This window comes from Copidosoma floridanum, unplaced genomic scaffold, assembly GCF_036245765.1.
Source record: "Copidosoma floridanum isolate Cflo_tuat_1 unplaced genomic scaffold, Cflo_Japanese_pri ptg000030l, whole genome shotgun sequence".
Classification (NCBI taxonomy): domain Eukaryota; kingdom Metazoa; phylum Arthropoda; class Insecta; order Hymenoptera; family Encyrtidae; genus Copidosoma; species Copidosoma floridanum.
In genome coordinates, this window is record NW_028321907.1 from 11,283,910 (window position 1) to 11,310,395 (window position 26,486).

At 35.3% G+C, this 26,486-nt stretch overlaps 2 protein-coding genes across 2 annotated transcripts in view; both read left to right on the plus strand.

Annotated features, from left to right (window-relative positions):
* The first annotated feature begins 728 nt into the window (after nucleotides 1-728).
* LOC149373478 (uncharacterized) lies at nucleotides 729-5,757 on the plus strand. Its single transcript, XM_089596773.1, has 7 exons — nucleotides 729-785; nucleotides 3,071-3,190; nucleotides 4,080-4,170; nucleotides 4,246-4,545; nucleotides 4,618-4,923; nucleotides 5,011-5,278; nucleotides 5,386-5,757. The coding sequence occupies exons 2-7, from the start codon at nucleotides 3,076-3,078 to the stop codon at nucleotides 5,695-5,697; spliced, it is 1,392 nt and encodes a 463-aa protein (XP_089452899.1). The 5' UTR covers nucleotides 729-785; nucleotides 3,071-3,075; the 3' UTR covers nucleotides 5,698-5,757.
* Nucleotides 5,758-10,382: 4,625 nt separating this feature from the next.
* Nucleotides 10,383-26,486, plus strand: part of Gycalpha99B (guanylate cyclase 1 soluble subunit alpha 2) — a 35,355-nt gene continuing 19,251 nt past the window's right edge. The window contains exons 1-3 of the mRNA XM_014349321.2: nucleotides 10,383-11,052; nucleotides 25,160-25,233; nucleotides 25,706-25,788. Of these exons, the coding sequence (XP_014204807.2) occupies nucleotides 10,852-11,052; nucleotides 25,160-25,233; nucleotides 25,706-25,788 (358 nt within the window). The 5' untranslated portion in view covers nucleotides 10,383-10,851. The remainder of the gene's footprint in view (nucleotides 11,053-25,159; nucleotides 25,234-25,705; nucleotides 25,789-26,486) is intronic.

Here is a 26,486-nt window from a genome sequence, read left to right on the forward strand (position 1 = left end):
AATGGCATCTAATAAGACCCGTACTTCTAATCAAATCGACAAATATAGTAAGATGGCATTTACGGTGGTGTTATCATAGCTCACAATGCATTAGAGTAGAGCAAGAGTTTTACTCAACGTTAAGTAAAAATATCAACCGAACAGTTCATTTCAGCTGCCCTGATCTGAGCAATTTCTGCACGAGAGAACGAGATCTCAGATTTATCGAAATTTTGTGTGGTGTACACGAGTCATTCACTTTTAAGTACACTAATATCTTCTCAGTCTAATATTTCAATACAAAAAAAAAACTTATTTTTAGAATAGGAGATTCCGTTTACTTAAAATGACGGATTTTTTATAATTACAAAGTGATATTACTTCTATTGTAAACATAAAGACTCACACATAACGCAGTAATCTATTGTATCAGTCAAGCTGCTAGTTGTTCATTGGATGACATTTAATATCGATTGAGTTGCAGTTGTAGAAAGCAGCTAGTCATCATTGAGTTCACTTTTTTTAAATTCATTCTTATAAGTGTGAATGTATGACCAAGCAGTAAAAACGGTATATACTACACTCTTTATTATCACCTGTTATCGCCTACAACCATTAGGACTTTGGGAGCCAGATAAAAGAAAATAAGTTCTTTCTCAATAAATATTAATAGAGTGACCATTAGCTGTGTTTTAGTCAAGAAAAGAACTTTGGTTCTCGTGTCTACGTTTTAAGTAGAGCTCGTAACATAACAGAAGTAGTGAAGTCAATTGTAATTTCTAATATTTATACGTCTAGTGCACACTGTATGTATATTGTTTTACATTTTACTTTTATAACTCCATCTATGAGCCTGTGTAAGTGTAAGCGTAATTACGTACTATACTATAGCTTCTCTCTCGCTCTCGCACAAGCTTATGGCCACGTGTCACGTTCTAGATTGTGTATAACCGCATCTGTAGTGAAACAATCACATATAGATTCGTTTCTTTGACTGTGTTAATACGCATGGGTTCTTTTATTTTCGTTACATGAAACTATTAATCTAAAAATTTCATCTGAATTTCCAAATCGTAAGTTTTATACATCCAGTCAGCCAAGAAAGTATCGTCAAAATTTTGAATGTTCTCCGTAGGATACTTGTCACAATATATATTCACGAGGAGTCCATGTATCTGTATTACACATACATATTTTTAAATCATAGTAGTGAGAGAAAAGTTATATGTATAGTTGCCTACAGATAAGACCACAACTATGTGATTCATCAAGTAGCTCACGTGGATTATTTTGAATTTGGGGTGATGCATAAACTTTGTTTGAATTCACAATTAGTAAAACTCTCTCTGGTAAGAAGAAAATGCAGCAACACGCGTGGAGGTTGTAATTGCTATTGTTCAGTCAGTATATTTTGTCGCTTCTCGTCAGTCGCATCCATCACACCTGCGAGTGACGTGCAAGTTATGTATTATTTTCTTAAGTGATATTTCTTGATGTACATGGCACTTCTCTTGGAGTAGGGAACTAAAATTTAAAAAAATGTGACCAAGTGGTTTTTAGGAGTGCAAAAACTGTAGCCATGCAATCATTTTTGTCCAGCCATACGCAAATTTTTTAATTAATGCCTTCCATCTTATTAAACACGGAATAAAAAGGAAAAATATTGTGGCATTGCAGTTCTCAGCTAAAATAACGAACAGAAGAGGTGATTGTTTTTCTAATTTTTCTAATTTATACAAATGAGAAACCTCAAAGAAAACAACTGTAAAAAAGTTGCTTGGAAAAAAAAAAAAAAAAAATTACAGAGTCAAAGAGCGGTGTGGTATACAGTGGTATGGTTATAACAGTAATCTGAAGCACGAGAGGAACAAACGTTAGGTGACATTTTTACGATATTAAGTTACTTATGCATATGTGTTTATCAGAAATTCTTGAATGACAAGTGGTCAGAATTGATGATTTAAAAATGCATAACATTATTTGATTTTCATTAATAATAATTCTAATATGAAACGTAATAGCAATTATGGAAATCTTGCTTGTTGAAATAGTAGATACATATATACAAATTATAAAGCTTACTTTCACAATACAATGGTAAAATCTAAACAATTGTGATCCACAGAAACGACATTGTCACCTAGTTATCAAATTGTACAAACCAATTGGGAACCAATTATAAAATTACAATTATTATATATTTATATTGTATTTATATTTATAAAAGGTATATTTATATTTATAAAAAACCAAGTATAAAATAACAATTATTATATATTTATTTGTTGTAAAGAGTTTTAAAGCTCTAAATTCGTTAAAAATATAAATGGAACTTTAACATTAATTCATACATTTTCTGAACTACTCGTTGATTTAGAATTTGGATCCAATCATTAAATACAAGGCTTTTCTTTATTGACAGATGGTCATTTATTAATAGATGGAACAATTTCTAGCTCTGTGAGCTTTACAAGGTGAGGTTTATGTAGCTAACTGGAAAATTGCCTCCAATATTCCGTCCATCTCGCTACGAATAGGCAGATAAACCAACAAACCGTACAAGTTAGAAACGTAATAAGTTTATCGTGCATCAGAATAAAGTTAGAGTCCATAGCGTAGTAGAAAATAAATTTTGATATTTACTGAGTTAAATAAATGTTAGCTAAAGTTGACTGCTTTATGTATGGTTGGAGTCGTTTGTCATAAATCTGACCTCGATTCTAACGCTTTAGATAAATAAACGTTTATAAATTTATTTGGTTTGAAATCTCATTTTGGTGAAAAACAACATACTACTTCGCACTCAAAGTAAGTTCGTTTTTTATCGTACAATTATTTAAGTCAAATGCTGCTGATGAACTTGGGATGGATCAGCGTTAAGAATCAAGATAGTTTTTTCTAGACATAAAATCGAAGCTCCTGTAAAGCTGACCTCTAATAACTTTAAAGAAATCATATTTTTACCTCCTTCCAGTATAAGAAATTTACAACGAATAACAAAGTTTATAGTACTGTGTGAAAATAATTCCAAATAAACCAAATATTTCATTATATTCAAATGTAACATAATAATATTTGTTGAAATTTACAGCTACAATGGCAAGGACAGATTCAATATCCACTCTAGATGAGCATCAAAAAATTACTAACCTTAAGAGTTTAGTTTTTTTTGTCGTTTATATGGTTTTTTATGTTGGAGTGGCTGTTTATGGTGAGTATTGTACTTTTCTTCATTTATAAATAAAAAAATATGCATTATTCAAAAACTAGTTTTGGCCAAACAAAATAAAAATATGTGTTTTACGATGTATTTTATCGATGTTTGTGGTTTAAAAAAAAGTTTGTATAAATGTAATTATAAATGCGTACGTAATTAGTCACATGCTGATACTTTTCTTGATCCATTTTAAAAAGTTGAAAAATTAAAACTTTTTCATTTAAAAACATCACATTGACCTTGTTTGGAAATTTTTTACATATTCCGTTTTAGTTATATCTTTTGGGGAATAAAATCGAGCTCCTTCTACTTTTCTTACGCTTTGAATCGGTTTCACCTTACTCTCAAGTTATTCATAAGATTGCTGTAAAAAAAATTTTCATGAGGTATTTATAGAAAAAATATCTATTTGAGGGTACTTTTATTAATGGCTTTCTAAGAAAATCAATGTTTTAGTGAGACAATTTTATTTTTATTCAAAAATTGAACTCAACAAACTTAATGACTAAAAAATTTAACGGTCAATATTTTTTTGTTATGAGCAGTACTTTGGTAGTTAAAAACAAATTTAAACATTTAATGTGTTTTCTACGAAAATTCGCAATTATTATAAAAAAAAAACATAAAACTTGAGATTCAAGTAAGGTTAAAAAAATTCAAAATAACAGACAATTTTATTGTATTTCTGAACACTACAATTTTTTTTAAATTTCAATCACAATTTTGATGGTGTGAAATACTTTTTGTAATTAATTTTTAGCCTAATGAGTCAAAATTATGTTGATGGTTTGATGTATTTAAAATATATGACTTTTTGATAAATCAATGAAGTAATGATTTTTCTTCTAAATTCTGTCTAATTAATGAGAAATTTCATTTTTAGCATTTATAACAGGTGATATCCTAACAGTGATCCAAGATATATGTGATATACATTACTTAAATAAAAACAAGATTGTCACATTATTCATACAGTAATCAATTTTTTTTCTACTACTTTTATAGTACAAAACATAAAAGTGTATTTTAATAGTTTATTGTTTTTGTAGATGGATTACCTGTATCTTTACTAGCTTTATTGTATTGTCAATACTATTGACACTTATGTGGATAGTTATATTGAGGAACTCATCGAGAATCGTAATAAAAGTAGGCCTCATGATTCACTGTTTGAGTGCTATTGGAATCCTCGTACAACTTGTAAAATATTTCATTCAATTAGATGCTTTATGTATATCTATTTACATAATATATTTTGCAATAGTGTCTTGGTGTCTCTATGCTGAATTGTATGTAGTATCGAAAGTAGGAACTAAATTAATGAGCGAAGTGGTTGGCGAAGCTTGCAGGTATGACACTATTCATTTTATTTTATAGTCAAGATCTCATCACTTAATAAGATTAATTATTTTTTATTTTAGGATTGCTTTACAATTTCCTTTTGCAATTGTGTTGTCCTTATTGTTAAACACAATCGTATGTATGATATTAGTTTTGGGAATTTGTGTATTTTTTAGTTTATTTTCCCTTCACAAGCTAAAATCGCTTTCATTATTATTGGTACTTTTTCACGCTGTTAATGTACACGCCACGATATGGCTTGCTTCAGCTTTTTATTTGCTTAACCAAATGTTCCTTTATGGTACATTGGGTACTTGGTTTTGGACTAAGGATAAATCAACGATTCCGAAAAACACAACTTTAAAAATTTTTGTTACAAATTTTAAGTAAGATATATGTATACACAAAATTCTTTAAAATATCTGTATGGTTGAAAAATGATTTTTTATCATAAAAATGTTTTTCGGTTGCAGATATCATTTCGGAACGGCTGCTCGTGGATCTTCTATTGAGAGTTATTTTATTTCCGTATTTATTATGATTAGGAATTTTCAAAAGCGAACACTTGATTCCAGTCACAATGTCCTTGTTATGATTTTATGCTGGTTGACTATATTTATAAGACTAGTGGATATTGGTACAGGGGTAACTGCTATCAACAGAGAAAGCTTAAAAAAATCCATGGATGGAGTTTGTTGTCTATACTTGCGATTCTCACTATGGTTTTTTTCAATGACAACAGTAAGAAAATATTTTTTATCCCTTTTAAAAATTTTTTAACAGTTTTACTTTCTTCATGGAAGAGAGTTTGAATACATTCAATAAATAATTCCTTATATTTTTTTTAGGCATTTGGATGTTGTGTCAGTGTAATAGCTACAGTATGTTCCTTTATAGTTTATGTAATATTTGTAATAGTTAAATTCGTTACAACAGGTCATTTTTCACTCGTATTTCTTGTACCAGACCTACAGACATCATCTACGATTTTATTTATTGTTTCAATAATTTTTTCCTTATCTGTTATTACAATTGTCAATTCAGCTGTAACGTCACTATTTTTTTGCATTTTGAAAGATTTTGAGCGATATCAGGAAGACAGAAACAGAACGTGCTTTATGAAAGATGGGATCAAGGAATTATTAATTCAGCCTGAATAACTAACAATTGAATTGTATCACCACGAAAAATAAAGAATTCACAAATATGTTGAACTTCCACTTTATGTAACTTTTTTTAGTACAGTAATGTTCAATGTTAAAGATTGTTGTTGAGAATGTCCTATGTCTTTTTACATTTGAATTTTACACTAATATATAAAATATACGTTTCCTAACAATGGAATGATTGGTGATTCACTGTGGATACTTTTTAAAAATATTTAATGAGTAAAAAGTTAAAATATCAGTTTCGGACAAACTAAATACAGTACAAGATAAACACTTCCATTGCATAGGCAGGAGTTTCTAGTTTGATTTTGTACAGCTCTGCTCGTATAGCTTACAGTACATCATGTGTAAACATTTAGTATTGAGTGGCAAAACAGTGAAGTAAAATTATAGAAATAAATGTAAAGTTATTTATTGGAATAAGTAGAGTCTTCTTGAAAAGGCTAATAAATGAAAGGTTCTTCATGTAACGTTTTCCATACTGCTGAGCATTAATTTAATCCTAATTTTCAACTACAGATAAATTTGATGAGTAAATAATTTATACAATTAAATTGATGGTAGGTGATAGCAAAATTTTATCAGTAAATTATAACTTTAAATGTTTCAAGTACTCCATTGTGTTCATGAGTTAGATTGCGTAAAGCCTAATGATCGCCCGGTAAAATTGCTGGGGTTAATTAATTAATTAATGGATTAATTGGAGACAACTGGCTTAAAAACAAAAAAAAAAAAAAAAAAAAAATTGCGATAATTATCGAGTGGCTGGCTAATTAGCCCGATCGATTTTTTCAAAGCCATGATACGCGCCTGCTAGCTACTTTCTCTCGTTAAAGTGCGCGAACTAAAAAATAAAAGATCTGAAACTTGCGTGCCATTGCTGGAAACAGGAGCTCGTATGAATAATTGAGTTCTGATGGAGAGGCCCATGCTGTCCCCTGGGCACAAAACTTTCAATGGATACATAAATGAGTCGAACATAATTGAACGTGGGCGTGGACGGGGGTTTCGTGTGACTAATAAATAATTCAAGGCTTGTACTTCTGCGAGGGCAGAGAAAATTTTTAGTTATTTTGGCATCAAGTTTTTAGTAATACAAAAGTATCCATAGAAATTTATACTAATGTTTACCTTCCAAAGTACTATTGATATTGAACTGTTGATTTCTTTTGAACCATGTTAGACATTCTTCGGTATAGAAAAAAACAGGCAATAAAATAAAATATGTCCGTACAATTCTAGAAATTTTTAAATGGTTCAAAAAAATCCATCCCAAGTCCAGATTCATTTGCCAAATGTGATCAAAACGACACTTATGATCCACCACTTACATGTGCAGCAGAGCCGATCGGACACACTCAAAGTAAAGTAATTGTCCAGCATCGTGTTTCCACAACCATAAGAAGCTTTGTATAATAGTCGAGTTCTGGAAAAAAAAAGTAATGGTCGAAAAGAGGATGTCAGACGGCAGGGTAGCGAGGGATGAAAATGAGGCGCTAAAAACGAGCGAAACGAGATACACGGGGAGTAGGGAAGGATAAGTGGCAGGTAAGTGCGCGCGAGAAAAAAAGGGAAGGCCACCAGCCACCGCGGGGAGGAAAAAAAAACGAAAGAGAGGCTCTAGCCAAGAGCGATCGCCACGCGAGTCTTGCTCCATACGTACATATATAATATACAGTCATCCTCTCGCGTAAGTGAAGGAACGTCGTTATAATTAGTGAGCAGGTATGCGCGCGTCGTCGGGAGAGCAGGAGCGCTCTCGCTCACTAATCCCCTCGGGGTACTTTTGCCTCGAAATGTAGGTGACACGCGCCCCCTCCACCCCCCCTACCACTATAAACACGCCACTGTAAATTAGGGCAGTGTGAACAAAAAAAAGCTGTGGATTGTTTCTTCCTTCCTATTGTTTTCTTTTATTTTGTATGATTTTATTTTTAACTAGTGTACATGCTGGTGATGTTTTATTTTATTTTTTTTTAGCTTTTCCAAGGTCACTCTTTGACACGCAAAGGTCATTAATTATGTCCCACAAGCTTCTCAGTAAACATGACAGGGGTGAAAACAAAGTTAGTAAAACCAACCATTCGTGAAGTCGTAGGTAATACTGCGTCATTGACATTTATTTATATCATATATGTATCCCTTTGGTGTACATAGTTAAAGAGAAGCAACGTAGTGAAGTTCGCTATTAGTGCTCAGAAAAAAAATACAAGCATTTATTGCTACTACTATGCATACTACTTTGGCCGATAGCTAAGGATTGGCGTTTTTTTTTTAAAGCTCTGATGCTCGTTCTTTTGAAATTTCTCTGGACTACCTAGTCGAGCAACGAGTTTGTCCTTCAATCCTGCATTCTCATTGTTTCCTTTGTCGTTACAGTAAGCCCGTCTCTTTTGCTGCAGTCGTTCCTTTCCTCGTTTTCTGTCTAAAGATTTCAAGGGTTCAGCTCTCCGGCTCTTTCGACCACCTCAGCATTTAATTCATGCAAGCTTGAACTTTACCCTCGTTATCTGTGACGTGCTTTTAGTCGTGAAGCTGTTTTTCTCGTCTCGGTGGATTATTATAACGAGAATGTCATAATATTGAAAATACATTCAAATAAATCCTCAACATGTTTACTCTCGCGATGATTTTCGTAACTCATAAGATGTACATAATGAAATCCGTCTTTTTCGTTTGATTTAATTCGACAGTAATTACTTTTTCAGATGGGCGCTCGTGATTAACTTGGATGGAATATATTAAAACTCGTAATAGCGTGAAATCATTGGACTACTCTCATCGTCTTCATGATACGTGCAAGTCCTGAGGAATGTTTTAATAAGACATTTATGTGGCGCGTTACTTGAGTGTTGTACATATTCCTGAGAGTTTTATTTGTCTTAATGAATTCTTGTGCCCTACACTAAACATAGTTGTACCTTGTAATTATGGTATAATAATGATTCTTGTGCACTAAATCTAAAAAAAAAAAAATGGTAACAATTTGGTACAATGAAGTGACATAAAAATTAGCCACAATTTTCTTCTGTATATTCTAAAAATTTAATCGTTCAACGTGAATAATGTATTACTTTCCGTCTGTCTGAACATATAATTTATATATACACGTTAATAAATGGTATATGTTAGGGACCACTTGGTAAATAAAGTGATTAAAAATTTAATTACAGCTGCTTTTGTAAAAAAAAATCCAAATGATACGAAAAATTATAATAAACACTTTAACGTTGACTGAAACGAGCACTTTAGGATTAAATTAAACAGTCGATGTATCATCACGGTTAAAAGCGACGAGGTCTACCGTTAGTAGGAAGTATTTTCCAGGGTTCATAATATATGGTTTTATAGTTTACATCCATTGATAACATTATTTATGAGTGTAGCTTAACGGCCATTAACATAGTATGCTTTTTTCGGACTTGTCTGAAAAGTATAATTAAGAAAGTTGAAAAAAAACAAACAAAAAATATGTCTACCGCAACTTTGAAATAAAACGCCTCAGTGTATTTTTCTTTCTATTAATCCTGCGTAGGAGTTTCTATCATTGGCCTACATCCACTTGCGGGTAACGAGCATGGACGTGTCCTTATCGTACACGGTCTAAGGTAAGCAACAAAGTTACGATTAAAATTGATTAACTAATGCCTTTCGTTTGAGTTCTGTTGTTTGCCTTGAACAAGCCCTAACTTTTGCCTCCCGAACGGGGAGGGGGAGCTAAATCGAGTCAACTTTTGTTTTGTCGAAACTTCTCGCTCAGAACTTTGGCTCAAGATCCATCGAGGCACTCCATCATTCCCTGTGGCAAAGTTGTATAAACGATAACATCGACACACTTTGAAAAACAACCAAGATGGTGCAACATCTCATGTACGGGGGCCTGTAAGATTGCTCCGATAGTACTGCGAATAAAATTAGAACTTGTTCTTGTGAAGAAATTTTTATTCGCGACGAGGTACCGAGTGACCACAATTTTTCAAAGTTTCATCAAGATCAGTTTCCTCCCTGTTAATCGTATTTCTTCACAATTTCCCAGCTCTTTCACGTCGCCAAAGGATTTCTTTTTTCCCTCACTACAAAGCTGGGATTGAATTACTCTTGACCTCAACCTTTTGCTCCTCTATCGTTAAAAACTCCTCGAAAACGTCTTGTTCTTCGCCTCTCGAGCCACTTTCTTTCAACCTCCCTTTACCATTCGTCACAAAGTATCATTAAAGGAAGAAAGGCAGAAAGAGAGAAAGGAGAAAAAAAGGCCCACTCAAAGATAAACATCCACCCTCGGGCTTACTTCTTCTTCTACTTTCCTTTCCAAACAACCCTTCCACAATCCCCCCAAGTCTTCGATCTCGTGCAAGCAGCAACACCCGCAGCCCCGCTCTTCTACCGCTTCCTTAGCATCTCCAGCCCATCAGCCAGAGACAAGGGAAGGAAGCATCGCGCAAGGTTAATAGCTGGCACACGCCCTCTCCTCACCCCCCGTCTGATCCGCGCTACTTTTTTCCGGCACCCACACCCTTCCGCGATCCAACCTCGTTTCTCTCCACTCCTCCCTCCGTTTCCTCTCCGCATGCTCCGTGCAGGGGCGCTCGCGCGCCAGCCACCGGCGCTGCCTGTCGCCTCTCTCGCCCGCTTCTTCGGGGCCAGTATGGCGCTACGCGTCCCGACGCAACGCGCGACCATCCCGCACCGTGGAGGCGCCACCACACCACCAGTGACCAACGTAAACACAACGAGCACGCGATAGCCCAACAACTCGGCGGTTGGCTGGCGACCCGCTCATCGAAACCCATCGAAGCCAACAAAGACAGAGGGGTGACTACAATACCCCCCCCTCCCTAGTGCGTACAGACGTAGGGGTGGGCCGGCGGATTGTAAGGGAAGAATCGCGGTGGTGCAGTGTTTCACCCGAGCGAGTCGTCGCAACCACCAGTGGTACACGTGTGTCGCTGCTGTTTAGGAATCACTCGACGCTTCGATCGGCCCGCGAACAACACAGGCTCAAGGGAGTCGCGTGAAAAATAAAAGTTGACAGTACAGTGCTGCATAAATACGTATAGGCACGATCCGTACAAGTACAGACGGGAAGCACGTGCGCGAAGTCATGCCGCAGTGAAGTAACGACTGGGGATCATCGATAGGGCAACAATGGCATGTCCTTTTTCGCGGTTCGGCAGTGACGATGGTGCCCCGAGGGATAGAAGGACGAGGCAGCCGAGGCCTCCAAGGCAGTCGTCGGTGCAGATTACCTCGTCACTGCTCGGTGAGGATGCTGACGAGCTAGAGGACACGCAGACTCTCAACCTCAAGCACCTAAGGGCCGCTGTTCTCATGCTGACCAGTCCGTCGGTAAGACTGTAGTTTTTCCTATTTTTGCGCAACGGTTTTTCGTTGATTGGGGCATTTTGTTGAATTTGTTGAAGAAATTTTCTCACAATTGTATTCATACGAGATTTCAAGATGCTGCTCGGCAGATGGAATGCGCGTGACAAATAAACAGCCATTAACGATATCACTGGGTGTAAATATAAACCAAACTTATCAGAATTACTAATAGATAAGGAAAAAAACCTCGAGGAAAGGAAAAAATACGCGAATGAAAGTCTTAAAGGAGTTCTATCACTGAAGGAAGCGCCGCCGCGCCGGTGACCAAGGAGATAAATCGCCCACAGCTGCGTGGAGTCCGTCTATCGGTTATACTATAGCAGCGTCAGCTGAAAAACTCGGTCTCAGTTAAACGTGGTAGTGATAGAGATGATACTAATAGTTGTAGGACTTTATATTTAAAAATGCGTGGGTACTAGTCACGTACATTCACATAGGTATCCTCGACGTAGGTTACAAATTTTACAAAAGACACGTTTCACTTTCACATCGATGTCCTTTTGATTTTCATTTGCTCGTACACTGGTATACATCCTGTAAATCCGGCGGGCGCCCTGAAATGATTACTTTCTTTCTAACTTTTCTAACTGTTGCTATCCATTATTTTAGTATTGACAAAATTTTAGGCCATACTTCTGGCACGTTTTAAAAGACACATATTTAAAAACATTTATGATTACAGTAATAAAAATGAGAATTCTTTGAAAAAAAATACTATGCGGTGTTGTACATTCAGTATCGGTAATAAAAAAATAACTGAAATTTTAACAGAAGTATTTTAATTTGGGTTATTTTGTCATACATCCAACCAATATGTCTAACTTTACTGTGGTAAACAATGATTGTATGTACTTTACATGACAAGAATAAGCAATTTTTCGACAACTCTTACTTTTTTCGATCAATTGAGGGTACTCTCAATTTAAGCCATTACATTAGCATGTTTTTATTTACGGAATACTGCTTCTTTGTATCGAAATAAAGCAGTTCATAGAAATTAAAGGTCTGTGGGTTATCAAAAAAGTATGACATTATAATTTTCAGATTTTATTTTACAAAAACAATAAAAACATACTCATAGTAAATAAACTTGAATCGATTTTCACTTTTTAAGTAACAATCAATTAATACAATATATTAGCTATACACAATAATGTTCACAGTTGGTACGTTCTCTCACTAACCTGTTTTTTATGTGCATAGATTTTTTTTTAACTGTTCGTAATTTAAGTACACTTTAATCATAAACTTTGCAAATAGTTCAAAATATAAAATTACGCTGTCATAACTAATGCTGTACATCAGGTTGTAGAATTTAGTTATATGGAAAGCGTAAAAAGAAAAATAAGTAATTACAAGAATAATTAAATCAACTGCGCTCACTTAGTAACCCAACCATGTACCACGTAGTCCGTTTACGATTTATTTCAAAGTTAAGAGCGAATTTGTCAGTATGTTTTGCTGTATTTCACGTTTCAATGCAACTGATTTGCGTAAGAAAGTTGGATGCTGAACAGCGAGGAAATGCAATTTCCTCTTTGTAATTCAATTTACATGATCCAGTGCATTCAACGAGAGAGAAATGAGCTGCATTGATGGGAAAAAGTTCGCAACATCCTACTGCACTTTCGAGAGCAGCGCACCAGCTAAGCTCAAATGATGGAAATAAGGTAGCATCTTGGTAATGTTGTGCTTGGCCGCTAATGGAGCCCGTTGTCTTGGTTGCTTTGAGGTTCTCGCCCAAGGCTCAAAAATACACAGCGGAATCCGACTCTCGCAAATTTTCGTAATAACTTTGTCGGCGCCCAGCTAGTGAGGGGATGGTACTCTGCGTTATTACTGTTTCTTGAACACCTTGGTGAAATTCTATCAAAGCGCAAGATTAATTAAAGGGTTTTTTTTAATGCGCAGGGTGCGAGTCTTTGAGGAGCTCTTCTTACTGTGTTTCATTAGAGGTTTGGAAAAAATCTTTAAAGTTGGGAGGAAACTAATATTTCGAGATACGTAAAATACTAACGAGGGAAATATATTGATTTTAAAAAGGTGATTTTGATGAAACTTGATATTCTGGAGGATCATTTCAGATACCTTACAGATCTCAATAATCCCAATAATAATACGACATAATAATAAACAATAACCAGAATAATCATCAAAATCCTATTTCTAGAGCCATCTCTTTGGTGGTACGTAACAAGAAGTAATATTTTATTTGAGTAATTTCGACCACCTTCCACTGCTACCGCACACATATATTTCAATACCTACCAAGATCTCGAACCAAATTACACATTCAACTGCGAGTCTCGCTCTTCAGGCTAAAATAAAAAAAAAAAAAAAAAAAAAAAAAACACGCCAACCAGCTCCAAACGAATACAACTTTTCGATCGCACAACAAACACCGACAATAAAACCAGCGAACTCACAAAGACCAATCTGTTCTCGCCCTTCTACAACCCCCCTCGCACCTTGAAAGCTTTTATTTTCCCTGCTACGGTCAACAGCGGCAATATGCTCGAGCAAAGCTGCGCGCTTAAAATTCGATCTGTTCGAGCCGACGCGCGTGCCGTTTCCCCCCATTTTTTTTATCAACCTCCCAACGCTGAATATTCAATTAGACCCCAAGCACGTGTCCCAATGCAAACTTCCTGCTCATTCACTACTGTGCCCCGAGATTGGGCTACGATCAATCGTCATGGCTGAATCTTTTGTCGGCGGGAAAGGTAATTTCGGGTCCACCTGCAATATTTCACCCTTGGCAAGCGAATTTGCGCCAACTCGATAACAAACACGCCAAAGTTTGATCGCATTAAAACTTGCACGACGCCAAATAAACGAATCACCCCCCCCTCCCCATGCGCGTATTATGCAACAGTACGAGAGCCGTAGCTTTATTTATAAGCTCACCTATAAATTTCCTCAAAACCGAAACTTGGCCTGCACCCTTCCAAAGGGGGTGTTATCAATCAACTGAAGTCAAACGGATGAATCATTCATCGGGGCTGGAGCATAATTAATTTTAAGAGCTAGATTCGGCACCCGCATTTGCCTCTCTGTATAATGCATAGCTTAGGTGGAGCTCCGGCGAAGTTTCAAGAAGCCCCTTCGCCCCAGCGCGGGTAATGAAAAAGCGAAACACGGTAAAAGTGCAGACTCAAAATTGGGGAAGAGCAGGGAACTGGGCAGTGCGAAAAATTAAGCGGGGAACAAGAACTGTAGACCCAGATACCCCTTTTTCCCGAAAAAAATATGGGAGAGGAAAAAAAAGCACTGAAGAGAAACAAGAGCCACGGGACGGGGGATACAGTCAGGTAAATGAGACAGAAGCCAGAGCGGGAGGAGGGCTGGATGCGAGTAATTAACTCCCTGGAGGTAGCAGGGGTTGGAGGGGTTGTTTTTTTTTAACCTCCTTTTTCTGCTAATGCTTACTCTCTCGGCAAGCGTCAAAAGGTTGCTTGTGATTTTTCGTCTCGTGCCGGTTGCTGCGTGCGTATTATCTACTGCTGACGCTGGCAGATGAAGTTGCGTGGGTGTATTTTGTGCAACAGTGCCGTCATTTTGTGGTGATTTTTTCGTTACGACTGCGGGCCTTGCGTGTTGTTTTTGTGGCGTCTGAAATGATACATCTTTGATTACGAAGAAGAAATGTTTCGAAGAAAAAGTGTCAAAATATTCATATTCCTGCTAAAAAGCATTGAAATAAATTTTGTTGTTAAAAATATTTGTAACTATATTTTTTCTGGGCAATTTTTTTTTTTTATTTAGAGTGATTTCATAAATATCCATGAAAAATATTTTTTCCAACACAAACAATTTATTACACTTTCAGAGCAAAGTCTCTTTCGAAGTCTTTGAAAATCAGTAAAAGAATTGTGCACACGCCTATACTATTTTTTTTCTCAAGCGTGGAAAATTATTTATAGAAAACAAAGAGTTTGCTGTAGAAAAAAAAAGTATTCATATTATAGCTCGAACGAGCAGGAAGGGGTAGTGGCACGCATCATAAGAAAAAGTGCGTCTAAATAAAGGCAGGTGAGTCACATAAAAGAAAGAAAAAAAGAACTGTGTACAAAGTAAATCACTCTCTGTCCAAATACTAGATTAATATCAGTAAAACTCTTGTTGTTTACTTTGATGCAGGCAACGATTGATTTCATTGACTTTTCTGGAAAATTTTTTTTTTTCGTTTGTGTCCTCGGTAGACTCACAGTTCCATAACAAAAGCAATCAGGCCAAAAAATCTTTATACACACTGAAGAACAGTCGATAACGGTGTCATTTTTTCCACGCGCCACTCATATCTACGTTCCTGAATAACAAAAAAACTCGTAAAACTTTCACGAACCACCTGACAAAACGTGAGAACTCATCAGCACCCTTTGTATCGCCACTTCACTCGACAATTGCAACATACTTCTTCCCCAGCCGTTGCTAACGAGCACAAAAAGCACCTCTTAGCCGTTACATAAAATTCATTGCTCGGCATGTGAGCCACCCCAGCAGTCGTAAAACAACACGACCATCGAAAAACCCATCCACACGCAAAACGTTGTATTGCAGAGCTAAATTAGAAGATTTTTTCATACTACCTAATACTATATGCAAACACGTACGTGTACGCGCAATAATTCTGCATCCATTGGCATAATGTGCAAAATTCCTATACGTAGTGGAAATGCGGAAAGCACTGCATGTATGCCCAATAAAATCCGTCGGAAAGATTACTTACCAAACAGACCGAGTTAGCACCTCAACGTGCAACCGATACGAAGGTACACAGGCAACTGGGCCCAGGTAATGATTTCATTTCAAGCCAATTTCCGGGGTATCGGTTCGGCCCCGATTTTTTGCCTCCATCCTCCTGCAAACAGCGTTAGAAAGCCCTGCTGCTTTTGCTCGCTTCTCGGGCGCGCTCGATAATGGAAAGGAAAATGACCTAGAAACACTCGGGCGTAGCGTTTTCCAGCCTCCAGCGCTACATACACTTGGGTCCTAGCGGTGTTGTTTTGCCTTCAAGGTGTCCCTTTAATTTCTCGAGGTTGCTTTGCCGACGCATCGGGAATGATATCAGCATCAAGCGCGTCAAAGCCTCCCTCTTTGGGAGCAACGGCTTGTTACGACAAATCGATCGGGGTTGTTTTCATCTGACTGGTCTTTGCGTGTAGCTTTTTTTTTATGTGTAGTTGGAGAGTGAGTATTGGAGTTTTTTTTTTTTCAACTTTTATTGGTATTAGTGCAGATATTGTAGGACCGCCCAATTTGTACACTAACATTATCGACCTTGCAATCACAATAATATCTGTAATAACAGACGAAAGTTATGATTCGTCAGAGTACAAAGTAAACCAACCATAGACGTACGATTAGATGGGTGTTTCATTTGTTTAAACATGAGATTACACTGTTCCCGTAAAGTTGATGGTTTTGTATTGTATTGATTATACTTTTGCTCTTTTTGATATAAAAAAAAATTTTTTCGTCTTGGATCTAGACTTGATTATACTGGTATCCATAATCAACTACATGTACACTGATTCATACTCATTTTAAAAAACGAGTCAATGAAAAATCTACTAATTTTGTCAATGGTTGCTATTTTTACCGCATAATAAGTGGAATCAATTCACAATTATATTAATAAATATTCCTCAATTTTTTGGTGAACTTCCACTGATGCCCGTTGATTTAAAATCTAACTTTTTTTCGTAACCATCAGTCATTGATCTGCATTGGCCTGATTTTAACTATTTTAAGAAGTAAATTGTTCCTACGATTTATTAAAATTTTATTGATCTAGTTTGAGAGAGATGATAGCCAAGCCCAGCACATCTGATAAACATAGAAAAATCCGCTCTATATTCCACGTAGCGATGCAGCGCTGTACACAACAGCAAAGACAGAAGTTTTAAATAAAACATCGGGATAAATAAAGAAGAAAGCCTGAGTCACGGGTAGAATAGAAAGCGCCGATCGATAGCTTCGTTCCAGCACTATACCTCCAGACTCGGCAAAAATTCGACCCAACTCCGCGGTACCATAAAATATTACCGAGTCTAAGACTCGCTCTTCGCGTGTACCCCCGCGAATCTTCTGTGGACAGACATACTCCCATTATTTCTCTCTCTCTTTCTAGTCTAAGCATCTAAGTGTACGGATCGATTTCCGATACATTTATTGACGAAAATGCACAGCACTGTGCTCGCTAGTTGACTATTTTGGCCACTCGAGGATTCGACATGAAGACACGAGCTGGAGCGACTCCGTCGCTGTGACCTCTTTTCTTCGATAAACTAAGCCCCCCTTTTTCATCTTTGCTTTTGAGAAATCTTTTTGAGTGGTCGGGAAAAATCAATAACGTTTTCCGTGTAGTCGAGTAATTTCAGTGTTGAAAGTAGTAAAAAAAATAATAATAATGATAATTTTGCCAATTTTATTGAAATCATATCTAAAATTTAAAAAATATACTGTTTGCACGAGATATTTTTCAGAAAATTTCATCTGCTTTTATGACGGAAGTAATTTTTTACAAACTTTAACCAGCGTGTGGATATTTTTGCTTCTTTTCCATCGAAAGTCGGACGATCGATTCGGAATTTTCGGGGCGAATTGAATAGTCTCGATCAATAGGCACACAGAAATTCATTTCAAGCATACCCTGATTAGTTGGCTACGAGTCGAACAAACGTTTATTGATGATACTCACAAATGAAAATTGTTTTACCGAATCACTATTCAAAATGATTTCATTTGTTGCAGAAATTAAAAATTTGGGAGTGATTTTACTGTGAAAAAAATTAAATTAGTAAAATTTACTTAAAAAGTAAATTGATAATTTAACGTAATGAATAAATTATTTTTCTAATGACAATTTACGAAAATTTTACGTTCTATGTATCACTAAAAATACAAAAATTATAAAATTTCAATAACTATAATATGATATTAAGACTGTACCATTTTTTTACTGCATTACAACACATAAATTATTTTAATTGATGTCTTATTGCTGTATTTGTTGAAATGGAAATAAAGCATAATTTTTATGGGTATACTTAAATGCAATTCTTCACAACATAATAATTATATTTACATGCCTGAGAACTTTTTACACTTTTTTTCCAATCGTGCCATGAGCTTTCAAAGGTAGAAATATTATAAAAGAATAGTTGAAAAGAAAAAGATGAAGAGCACACAAAAGTCGCGAAATGGAATTTCTTGTGAATGATAAGACGGAGCAAGTGAAAATTCGGGCGATTTTCATTTCTTTGATCCATCAAAGCTACGAGCTGTTCGACAAAGGCTCGCTGATTTCCCTGGAGACATTTTCTCATTCGTTGACTCAAAATATGAATAAATTTTCGACATCGTTGTTTGAAGTTTTTAAAAACCGGATGAAATTTTTATAATAAACACACGCAATGATTAAAATTTTAATAAAGTTTTATGTATTTTTGCTTTTTTTGATGAGTAAATAAAGTACAAAGTACAAAAAATTATTGACAACATTGTAACCATCAATATCAAACACTGCTTTGAAGAATTTAAACAGCTTATTGCATGACATCGATTCCAAGTTATGTAGCGCAGTCTAATTTCACGCACACTATTATGAGTAATAATCGCATGGATGAGTAAGGAAAAGTAATCAAATAAAACTGAAATTCAATTATGGAAAATGTGATACCAGACTACCGCGACAAAATCGTCAGCGTCGCAGATACGAAGCTGCGAGAAAATTCAATCTCTCACACGCTCCTTCAGGAGACACCCATTTTCAGACCGAAAACTGTCTGTGGCAAGCAAGAGCTTGACTACGAGCTGATATGAGCCAACGATCCCCAAAGCTCGAAAAAATTTGAATATATTTATCTGTTGGTGAACCGGATTTTTTTTCCTCTCGTGAAACGCCAACGCGTCGGGTTATCTCGTTTTTTCTCGATCGAAAACATAAAAGAAGGACATTTAGCCGACTGTTGACGGTAATTTTCGTCACAAAGTCAGATAGTTTTTTTGGTATTGAATTACACGGACCTTGGCTCTAATTTACTGATCCTATTTCTTACATGGATTTTCTAGCATAAGATTTTATGAAGAAATTAAAATTAAGTGTCCTAAAATAAAATGTATATTGTTGTTGATTTTGTGATAAAATTAAAATTGTTGTACGTATAAAAGGAAGAGTTTATGAGTAAAATGTAGTTTTATAAACAAACTAATAGCAACTAATATGTTAGAACTATTCAAAATACTTTGAAAAAGTGTTAATCACTCACTTCAGTAAGCCGAACAAGTTTAAGTAGAATAAGTCAAGATTACGTCAGACAAACCTGGAATAGAGATAGTACAATTTGATTCATTTTAAAACGGATGAAACTAGAGCATAATTTAAATCCCTAACAAACGTACTTATTGTTTAATTTTGTATTACAGAATGTAAATAATAACTTTATTTCACTCTTTTAACAGTTACAATTGTGTGAATTATAAAGAGTACGCAATATTAACTAAGTAAAAATATTGATAACATTTTCGTAAGATAAAAAATTTTAATTTTTGTGTATAAAAAAATCTTTTTTCTTGAATAGCTCTTTTTCTATGAAATGTGTATTCTAAATAAAATACATGGCACATAAGCATCTGCGTGAAACCGTATGAGTGGCTGCTTACGTGGATAAGAAAAGCTTCAACTGGAGTCAGGTATCAAAAAACTTTGAGTATGGTCATAAAATAAAAAGCAAGTGTTATTTATCATCGACTTTGATTATCAGCAAATTAATCAAAATTTTACTTAGAGTGATATTTTTGTGTAGCATTTGAAAAACGTACGAGGGTGATGGTCCATCACTCACTTTACTAGTGTTTAAAAAGTTTAAGCTTTAAAAATTTGATTGAACAATGGAGACTGTATTATTTTGGCTTTTTAGGTAGCATTTAAAATTAACAAGATGTAGCTTGCTGTACTCAAACAAATTTATACAGAACTATTGCATAAAGCTTTTTCAAAAGTGTGGTGGACAACATTTAGCCATCCTTCATAAAATTTTTACTATATACGCTTTTATTACATTTCATATTATTTTGATGGTGTGTATACCAGCGCAACGTAATCTAGTTTTGAAAAATCTCAATATCATGAATTTTTCGTGCGCATACAGTGGCTCACTCGATTGTAGTCTTTCATTTCCGTGGAATCGGACACGCCCCGCCGAACCAGAGAGAATCGATAGAAAACTTTGTTACTTTGTTGAATTGACGGAAATCCAGTAAACCAGTTGCGTTCGCATCTCCGATGTGAAATGTCGGGAACACGAAATACCCAGCTCCACTGGCCGATGGTGGTAATTGAATTTGCCATAGAGGCTGACACGAAGCAAAATAGCGAAAAACGGAGAAATTCGGCGGGTAAGCTTAAAAAGAAATCGTAAAAATCCAAAGCGTCGCAGCTGGGCTCAGAGCCTGTGATATTATAGCTGTATGTTCCCATTATATAATAAAACAGATTTTCCGATGGGACGGTAGTGTAGTTATTCCAATATGCCTCGCACCTGAAAAGGTTTTTAGGTGGTAAATTATACTCGCTTTTTTATATGTACCCACAAAGAAATGAAAGTTAGGAATTTGGTATTAAATTAAGAGTATCTTCAATAATCACTTGCAATTTTCGGTAAATCCTACTATCATTGCAAATAGCCGAAAATAAAGTTATATGAGCTATCACAACTCATCGTTAGTTGTGGCCGTGATTGTTGTTGGTTATCGAAAATTTTGGTCACTTTAATGCCCAAGCCTTTAATATGGATAAACGGGTAATCACTTTATTAACTTGGAGCATAGAGTTTACACCCTTACAAGTGGATCAAAAATTTTTAATATCTTAACAGCATTAATGAAAGCGTTCCCGAGTAAAACCGATTAAAAGTAATCGGACATTTTTTTATCCACCAGCGATAATTACTTTAAAGCTCTAAAGGACGAAAGCTATTTTTTTTCTTCGAACCATGAACAACTGTATCGATTAGTGAAACATCTTCCAATAATATCTGAAGTCATTAAAAATATGGTTTCATATTTATGTAAATGTATTGAATGCATCAGAAATTTGCTTTCCGAAACTGAGAAATAATTAATGCACTGTATCTACGTTTCACGTTACGTAAAGTAGAGCTCTGGAGTCAAAGACAGGAAAAAAATTTGCATCGAAAAACCAGAACATGTTTCTAAACCTTCACAAGTCACCTTCGCTTTAACTCAGCGGGTGAAAAGTTCAAAACTCATATGTTGGTTGAAAAAAAAAAAAAAAAAAAAAAAAAAAAAGGAAAAAACAAATAAGTTTACAAACACGATTCCAGAGACAACTTCTCATTTGTCACGTGAATAAAAGCGTCGGTGCCAACTTTTTTTCTCCCATTCACTGGTCGCAGGATCAAAAAGCACCCACTGCGAGACAATAAAACAGGAAATTACAGCAAAAAGATGAAGAAGAAGAAAAAACAAGTTTATAGGCGAAAACGAATTAAGCGAGGGCGAGCGGGAGACGAAGCTCGAGTTTTTTGCATAGTTACACGCCGCCACGGCTTCGAAATTCTCTCGATTGCGGCGGCCAATGCCAAGCGGACCATTATTCATCGGGGGCTCGCTTTTTCCCTTTTCCCCGAGAGCTCGCACGCGTGCAAGCGTGCTCATGCAAATGCAGAAAAATTTCACGCAAACGACGCGTCCTTCGATTTCCATTAGAGCGCGCGAGTTCCAAGGAAAATAAGGAACTACGGCGGGGATGCCCGAGCCAGCGAATTTATTGTTGACTCAAATTTTCGAAATAGTTCTCCAGCAGTCGAGGACACACGACGAAGAAGGAGACGCGAGAAAAGTAAAGGAGCATCTCCGTGCCATCATCACCCACACACAAAGTCGCAGGCAGTGGGATGTATCGATTACCAGGCGCCAATCAGCTGTGGCACACGCAGTGCCATCAGAGCGAGGGAGATCTTTGGAATTGGAACAGCCGTCAGAGCACGTCAAAAGTCTCTATCTCCCTCTTTATCTGCTATACATATACGTATGCCATAATGTTTACCATCAATTATATGTCTGTGGGAGTGTCCGTTTAATGCGTATGGAGAACATAATGTTGTCCTGAGGCTTTTGCTGTACACGACGAGACTAATTAATATGTCCAGCTGGTGTGCGTCCATTTTTGCTCGTTTACCACACCACGGACTATTTTATGTGTACTAGCTGTCTACCTCAATGTACGTACGAATTAATTACCTGCTTCTCACTGGTAACACGTGCACGTACACGCATACATAATGTACATATTTTGGTAAGCGTAAAGCTTCATTCATTATGCTGTGCATTTTTTCATTGTTTGTGTTTTTTTACATATTTAGTATCAAAATTTTTTTGTATACAAAAGAAGATGCTGATTTACATTCCGTCATTTTTGTGCATTATTGATAAATTGTGCAAATGCATCAAAATTACTACAACTAACTGTTTAAAATGTGAAAAAAATTTTGCAAATTTCAATCAGAAGCATCGTCATAACATTTCTTACATTGTTTTTTTCATCGTTCCTTACATCCAACTGGTAAACCCTATTTATGGTCCATTCTGCACTGCAAAAAATATGTATTATCCCTTCTAATGTTTGGTATTTAAATGATTATATTTTCGTTCAACTATTGTATTCTTCAACAAGAAACGTGTACTAATTCCACAATGATTTTTTAACACTACTAGCACCTTTACCATTACCTCAAACAGAAGAATACAGATTTATAAAAATCAAGTACTTTTAATACGATTCGTTCGTATAAAATTATACTCCTCCAGGCACATTTTAGCATCCAATTAACATATTTTATTCCAAAGTTGAGTCCTCGGCATCGAAGTTACCATGCATTATACAGTGCCAAGCTTGATCGGGCGACCGAAGCAGCTTAACATGCAGACAAATTACCTCCAACTATGCATGTACTCCCCAAAATAAGCCTCATTTCCGTACATTGTACTGTGTGAACTTCCACTGCTGACGCTGACCATAGCCGAAAATGCAAATTAGATACCAACGCTACACACTCGACTAATTTGCCTCTGATGTCGTTATTATCCCACGACATGTATATACTTTGATAATAAAAATTACCTATACTTCAACTATCACTCAGATCGAGTTAGTGCCCTGGAAATTCTCTAAAGAGCCTTACGAGGAAGTATCTGCAAGCAATTGTATACCTTTGCGGATGTAGATTAGAGAGTTACGTATTACATGTATATACCTCTCGGGGTGGACACCCTGTTGTTACTCAACCGGCAGCTTCAATTAGATTATCGTGAGGACTTGAGGGCTGCTGAGTTTCTTTTAGTTGCCGTGTGTACGAGTGGCGACTTTGTCTCTGTGTTTCGACGATAAAGTTTACTGATGATTAAAAAACGTGTTGATACACACGAGTTAATTCTAGATAAATTGTATTTGGTTTATTGTATGCTTACTATTGTTATATTTAGATTTTTCGAGCGTTAGAATTTTTGAACAGAATTCTGGAGGAAAATCATTTATTGAATCAGTAAAAATAGTCATACAGCATTTTATTTGTTGAATTTTTGGAAAAAGAGCAATTACCATTATTTTTCTTCCTCCCAATAAATCTCGTAATTTTTTATTTATTCACATATCAGTACATTATGACTTTTCTGATGGATGAAGCCATTTGGAGATTTAATAATGAAAACCATCAACCCCAAAAATGCATTTATAAGCTTTATGGTCTGAGATGTATTGAAATTTCACTCACTAGCTTGACACGTGTATACATCCGTGTAAGAATGAACTAACAAAAAATCATAAAAGTAGTATGAAATAAATAATCCAAATTAATGAGACTCAAACAAACTAAAAGAAAAATGTTGTTAGAAATAATAAACACAATCGTTAAAATAAAAAAACATTGAGATACACTCACGGATATTTTGTGTGCTAGCTCCATTTTTACCGTGTAACTATTGTGTTCTCTACTATTTTAAATCACAAATCATCAATAATTAACTATTAAAAATTTGTAATACAATTCTATGTGTTAAAATGTCTTTTAAAAAGCTTTTATTAAGTTGTCTTAAATCTATGAAAATCAGGGTAAACTAATCGTAATTAGATTTACATTATTAACTTGAACCTTAACAAAACACTTACATCAGTTGAAAAATGAAATGGATAAATTTAGTATAGGTATTAGTACTAATATGTTGAAATCAATAATGTCGAACAGTGCAAAGCGGTAGATTATTGAAATAGAAAATTAAATCGGTGAAAGATGTATTGAGTTACAAATGACACAATTTAATCACTTCAGGATCAATCGTAGTGTTTCGGTTCAAGTTACGTATGAGGCTGTTAATAACTGACAAACTAATAACCGGTATTTCGTGTGCTATAATTATCCAGTTACTAGCATAGACTGCGAGTGATTTAGTAGGCTTTCAAATTTACGACGATTACCGATGGTCATCTAACATTAACGAGCTAACGGTAATTTCCATGACAAATTAAAATATTTCTTTAGTTCTATTAACTTTGTTCATAGCAGTTACAAAATATTTGTAAATTGAATTGGGAGTTTTCTTATTCCAAATCAACGTTAGATTCCAAGATTTGAATATTCTAGATTGCAAGAAGTATTTTTTTTTTTTTATCATATTTATTCTCGTTGATAAATTAGGTGGCATAGATTTTCATAGACACAAATATTTTAATATCTGTTCTTAAATATTCTTAAATCGTAGTTAAATAATTCCTGATAAAATTAAATGCAATGAGTGAATCGATTGTTTAAATCAAAAAATTATTTTAATAAAACTAGTTACAGTCATGATTCATCATTCAATCTGGATACGAACTTTAACAATATCGAGATGAACAATAAAATTCTTAGGACCAAACTTGACACAAAGGGACTATATATATTTAATGGAAGACTTGGGTAAACTTTGCAATTCCTCCTCTAAAAATGTTATCTACGAGCCTATACATATATAATCGAAACTATCTCTTACAAGTTATTCTCCTTTGCAGAACGAAATCATGGCCACGGCCCTGGACGCACTACTGAGCAAAAGCAAGCTACCACCTTCGACCGCAGTGACCCTGTAAGTATATTTCCCTTTTACTCTTAATGCTGCACTCAAACGTTAACCTTTTTAGAAATAAATTGATACATGAATGATATTGTTAAACTACAGAAACTATAGTTAACAATAACATAGTATTTTTTACTTTTTTATTTTGTATCTGCAGTGTAAGCCAAAATATTTGTCACAAGTTTGAATAATACCGAAAGCGTTGAAATTATGCCCTTTGTGTAGTACTATTTTATGCTATTGTCTTGCAAATTATCTCGTTACATTGATATTCTCTCCAATTATTCAACCCTTTTAACTTTTGCATCACATTATCTGTGCTTTTGCGATACAATTGCTGCAATCTAAAGAAACAAATTTACCATCGATGTTTGCAAAATTAAATTAACTTGTTGAAACACAATAAAAATGTATTCTTTTTTTGAATACAACTAGTTTAAAAACTTTCATAGGTTTTAATGAAACCGTAATAATGTTACAGCGAAAAGCTACTAGATAATGTGGAAACCGAAGAAAACTATAATTTGTTGGAGGATATCTACGAAACCCTCAACTACGATTGTGGTAAGTTCTACTCATGAATTGTAATTCAACTTTAATTAATACAAGTATACTTAATAACACATAAGAAAAATATACTATTAAAATAATCAATTGAAAACTGTCAAGTAGAAATATCTCGATTAGGTCAGCCACCATACAAATGACCTTATCTACTAATGAAAAAAAAAAAGTTGAAGGATAGTATCTCATTTTTTTCTGAATTCTCATTACTCCAGTGGACTTGCTGTTTTTTTTTTTTTTTCCTTTTTTTTTCGTTATATCAATATGTAGGACACATAATAAAATATCCATAACGCACTGGAACCAGCAAGAAAACGTTGCCCTCGTGAATCTCTTTCAGAAGCCTTACATCCCAGCGCGAGCTCCTCTTCTTTAGCATCGCCTTCTTCTGCTTTTTACCGAGCACGACTCGAAGAAGGTAAACTATGTGGTGAGCGACTTTTTAGGCTTCCGAGAGACTTCAAGAGCAAAATTATCGAACCGCTGACGAGGAAGCTTGATCATTTAATCTCTTTGGAATTGGATTTCAAATAAATCATAAATCATCGTGCTTTATCAAATATTATTTCAAACATGTAATCACCTGAGAGTGCTTCAGTTTGTCGATACGTTAAGCAATAGATATATATTTTTAAATACCATGGAAATAAGGACAGTCTTTTTAACGACCTTTTGATTGATGATCAAATGAGTATTGT

Coding starts and splice junctions, on each gene's coding strand:
- LOC149373478 (XM_089596773.1), top strand. CDS start 3,076: ATGGCAAGGACAGATTCAATATCCACTCTAGATGAGCATCAAAAAATT. Junction 4,924..5,010: donor ATTTTTGTTACAAATTTTAA/GTAAGATATATG, acceptor TTTCGGTTGCAG/ATATCATTTCGGAACGGCTG. Junction 5,279..5,385: donor GGTTTTTTTCAATGACAACA/GTAAGAAAATAT, acceptor TATTTTTTTTAG/GCATTTGGATGTTGTGTCAG.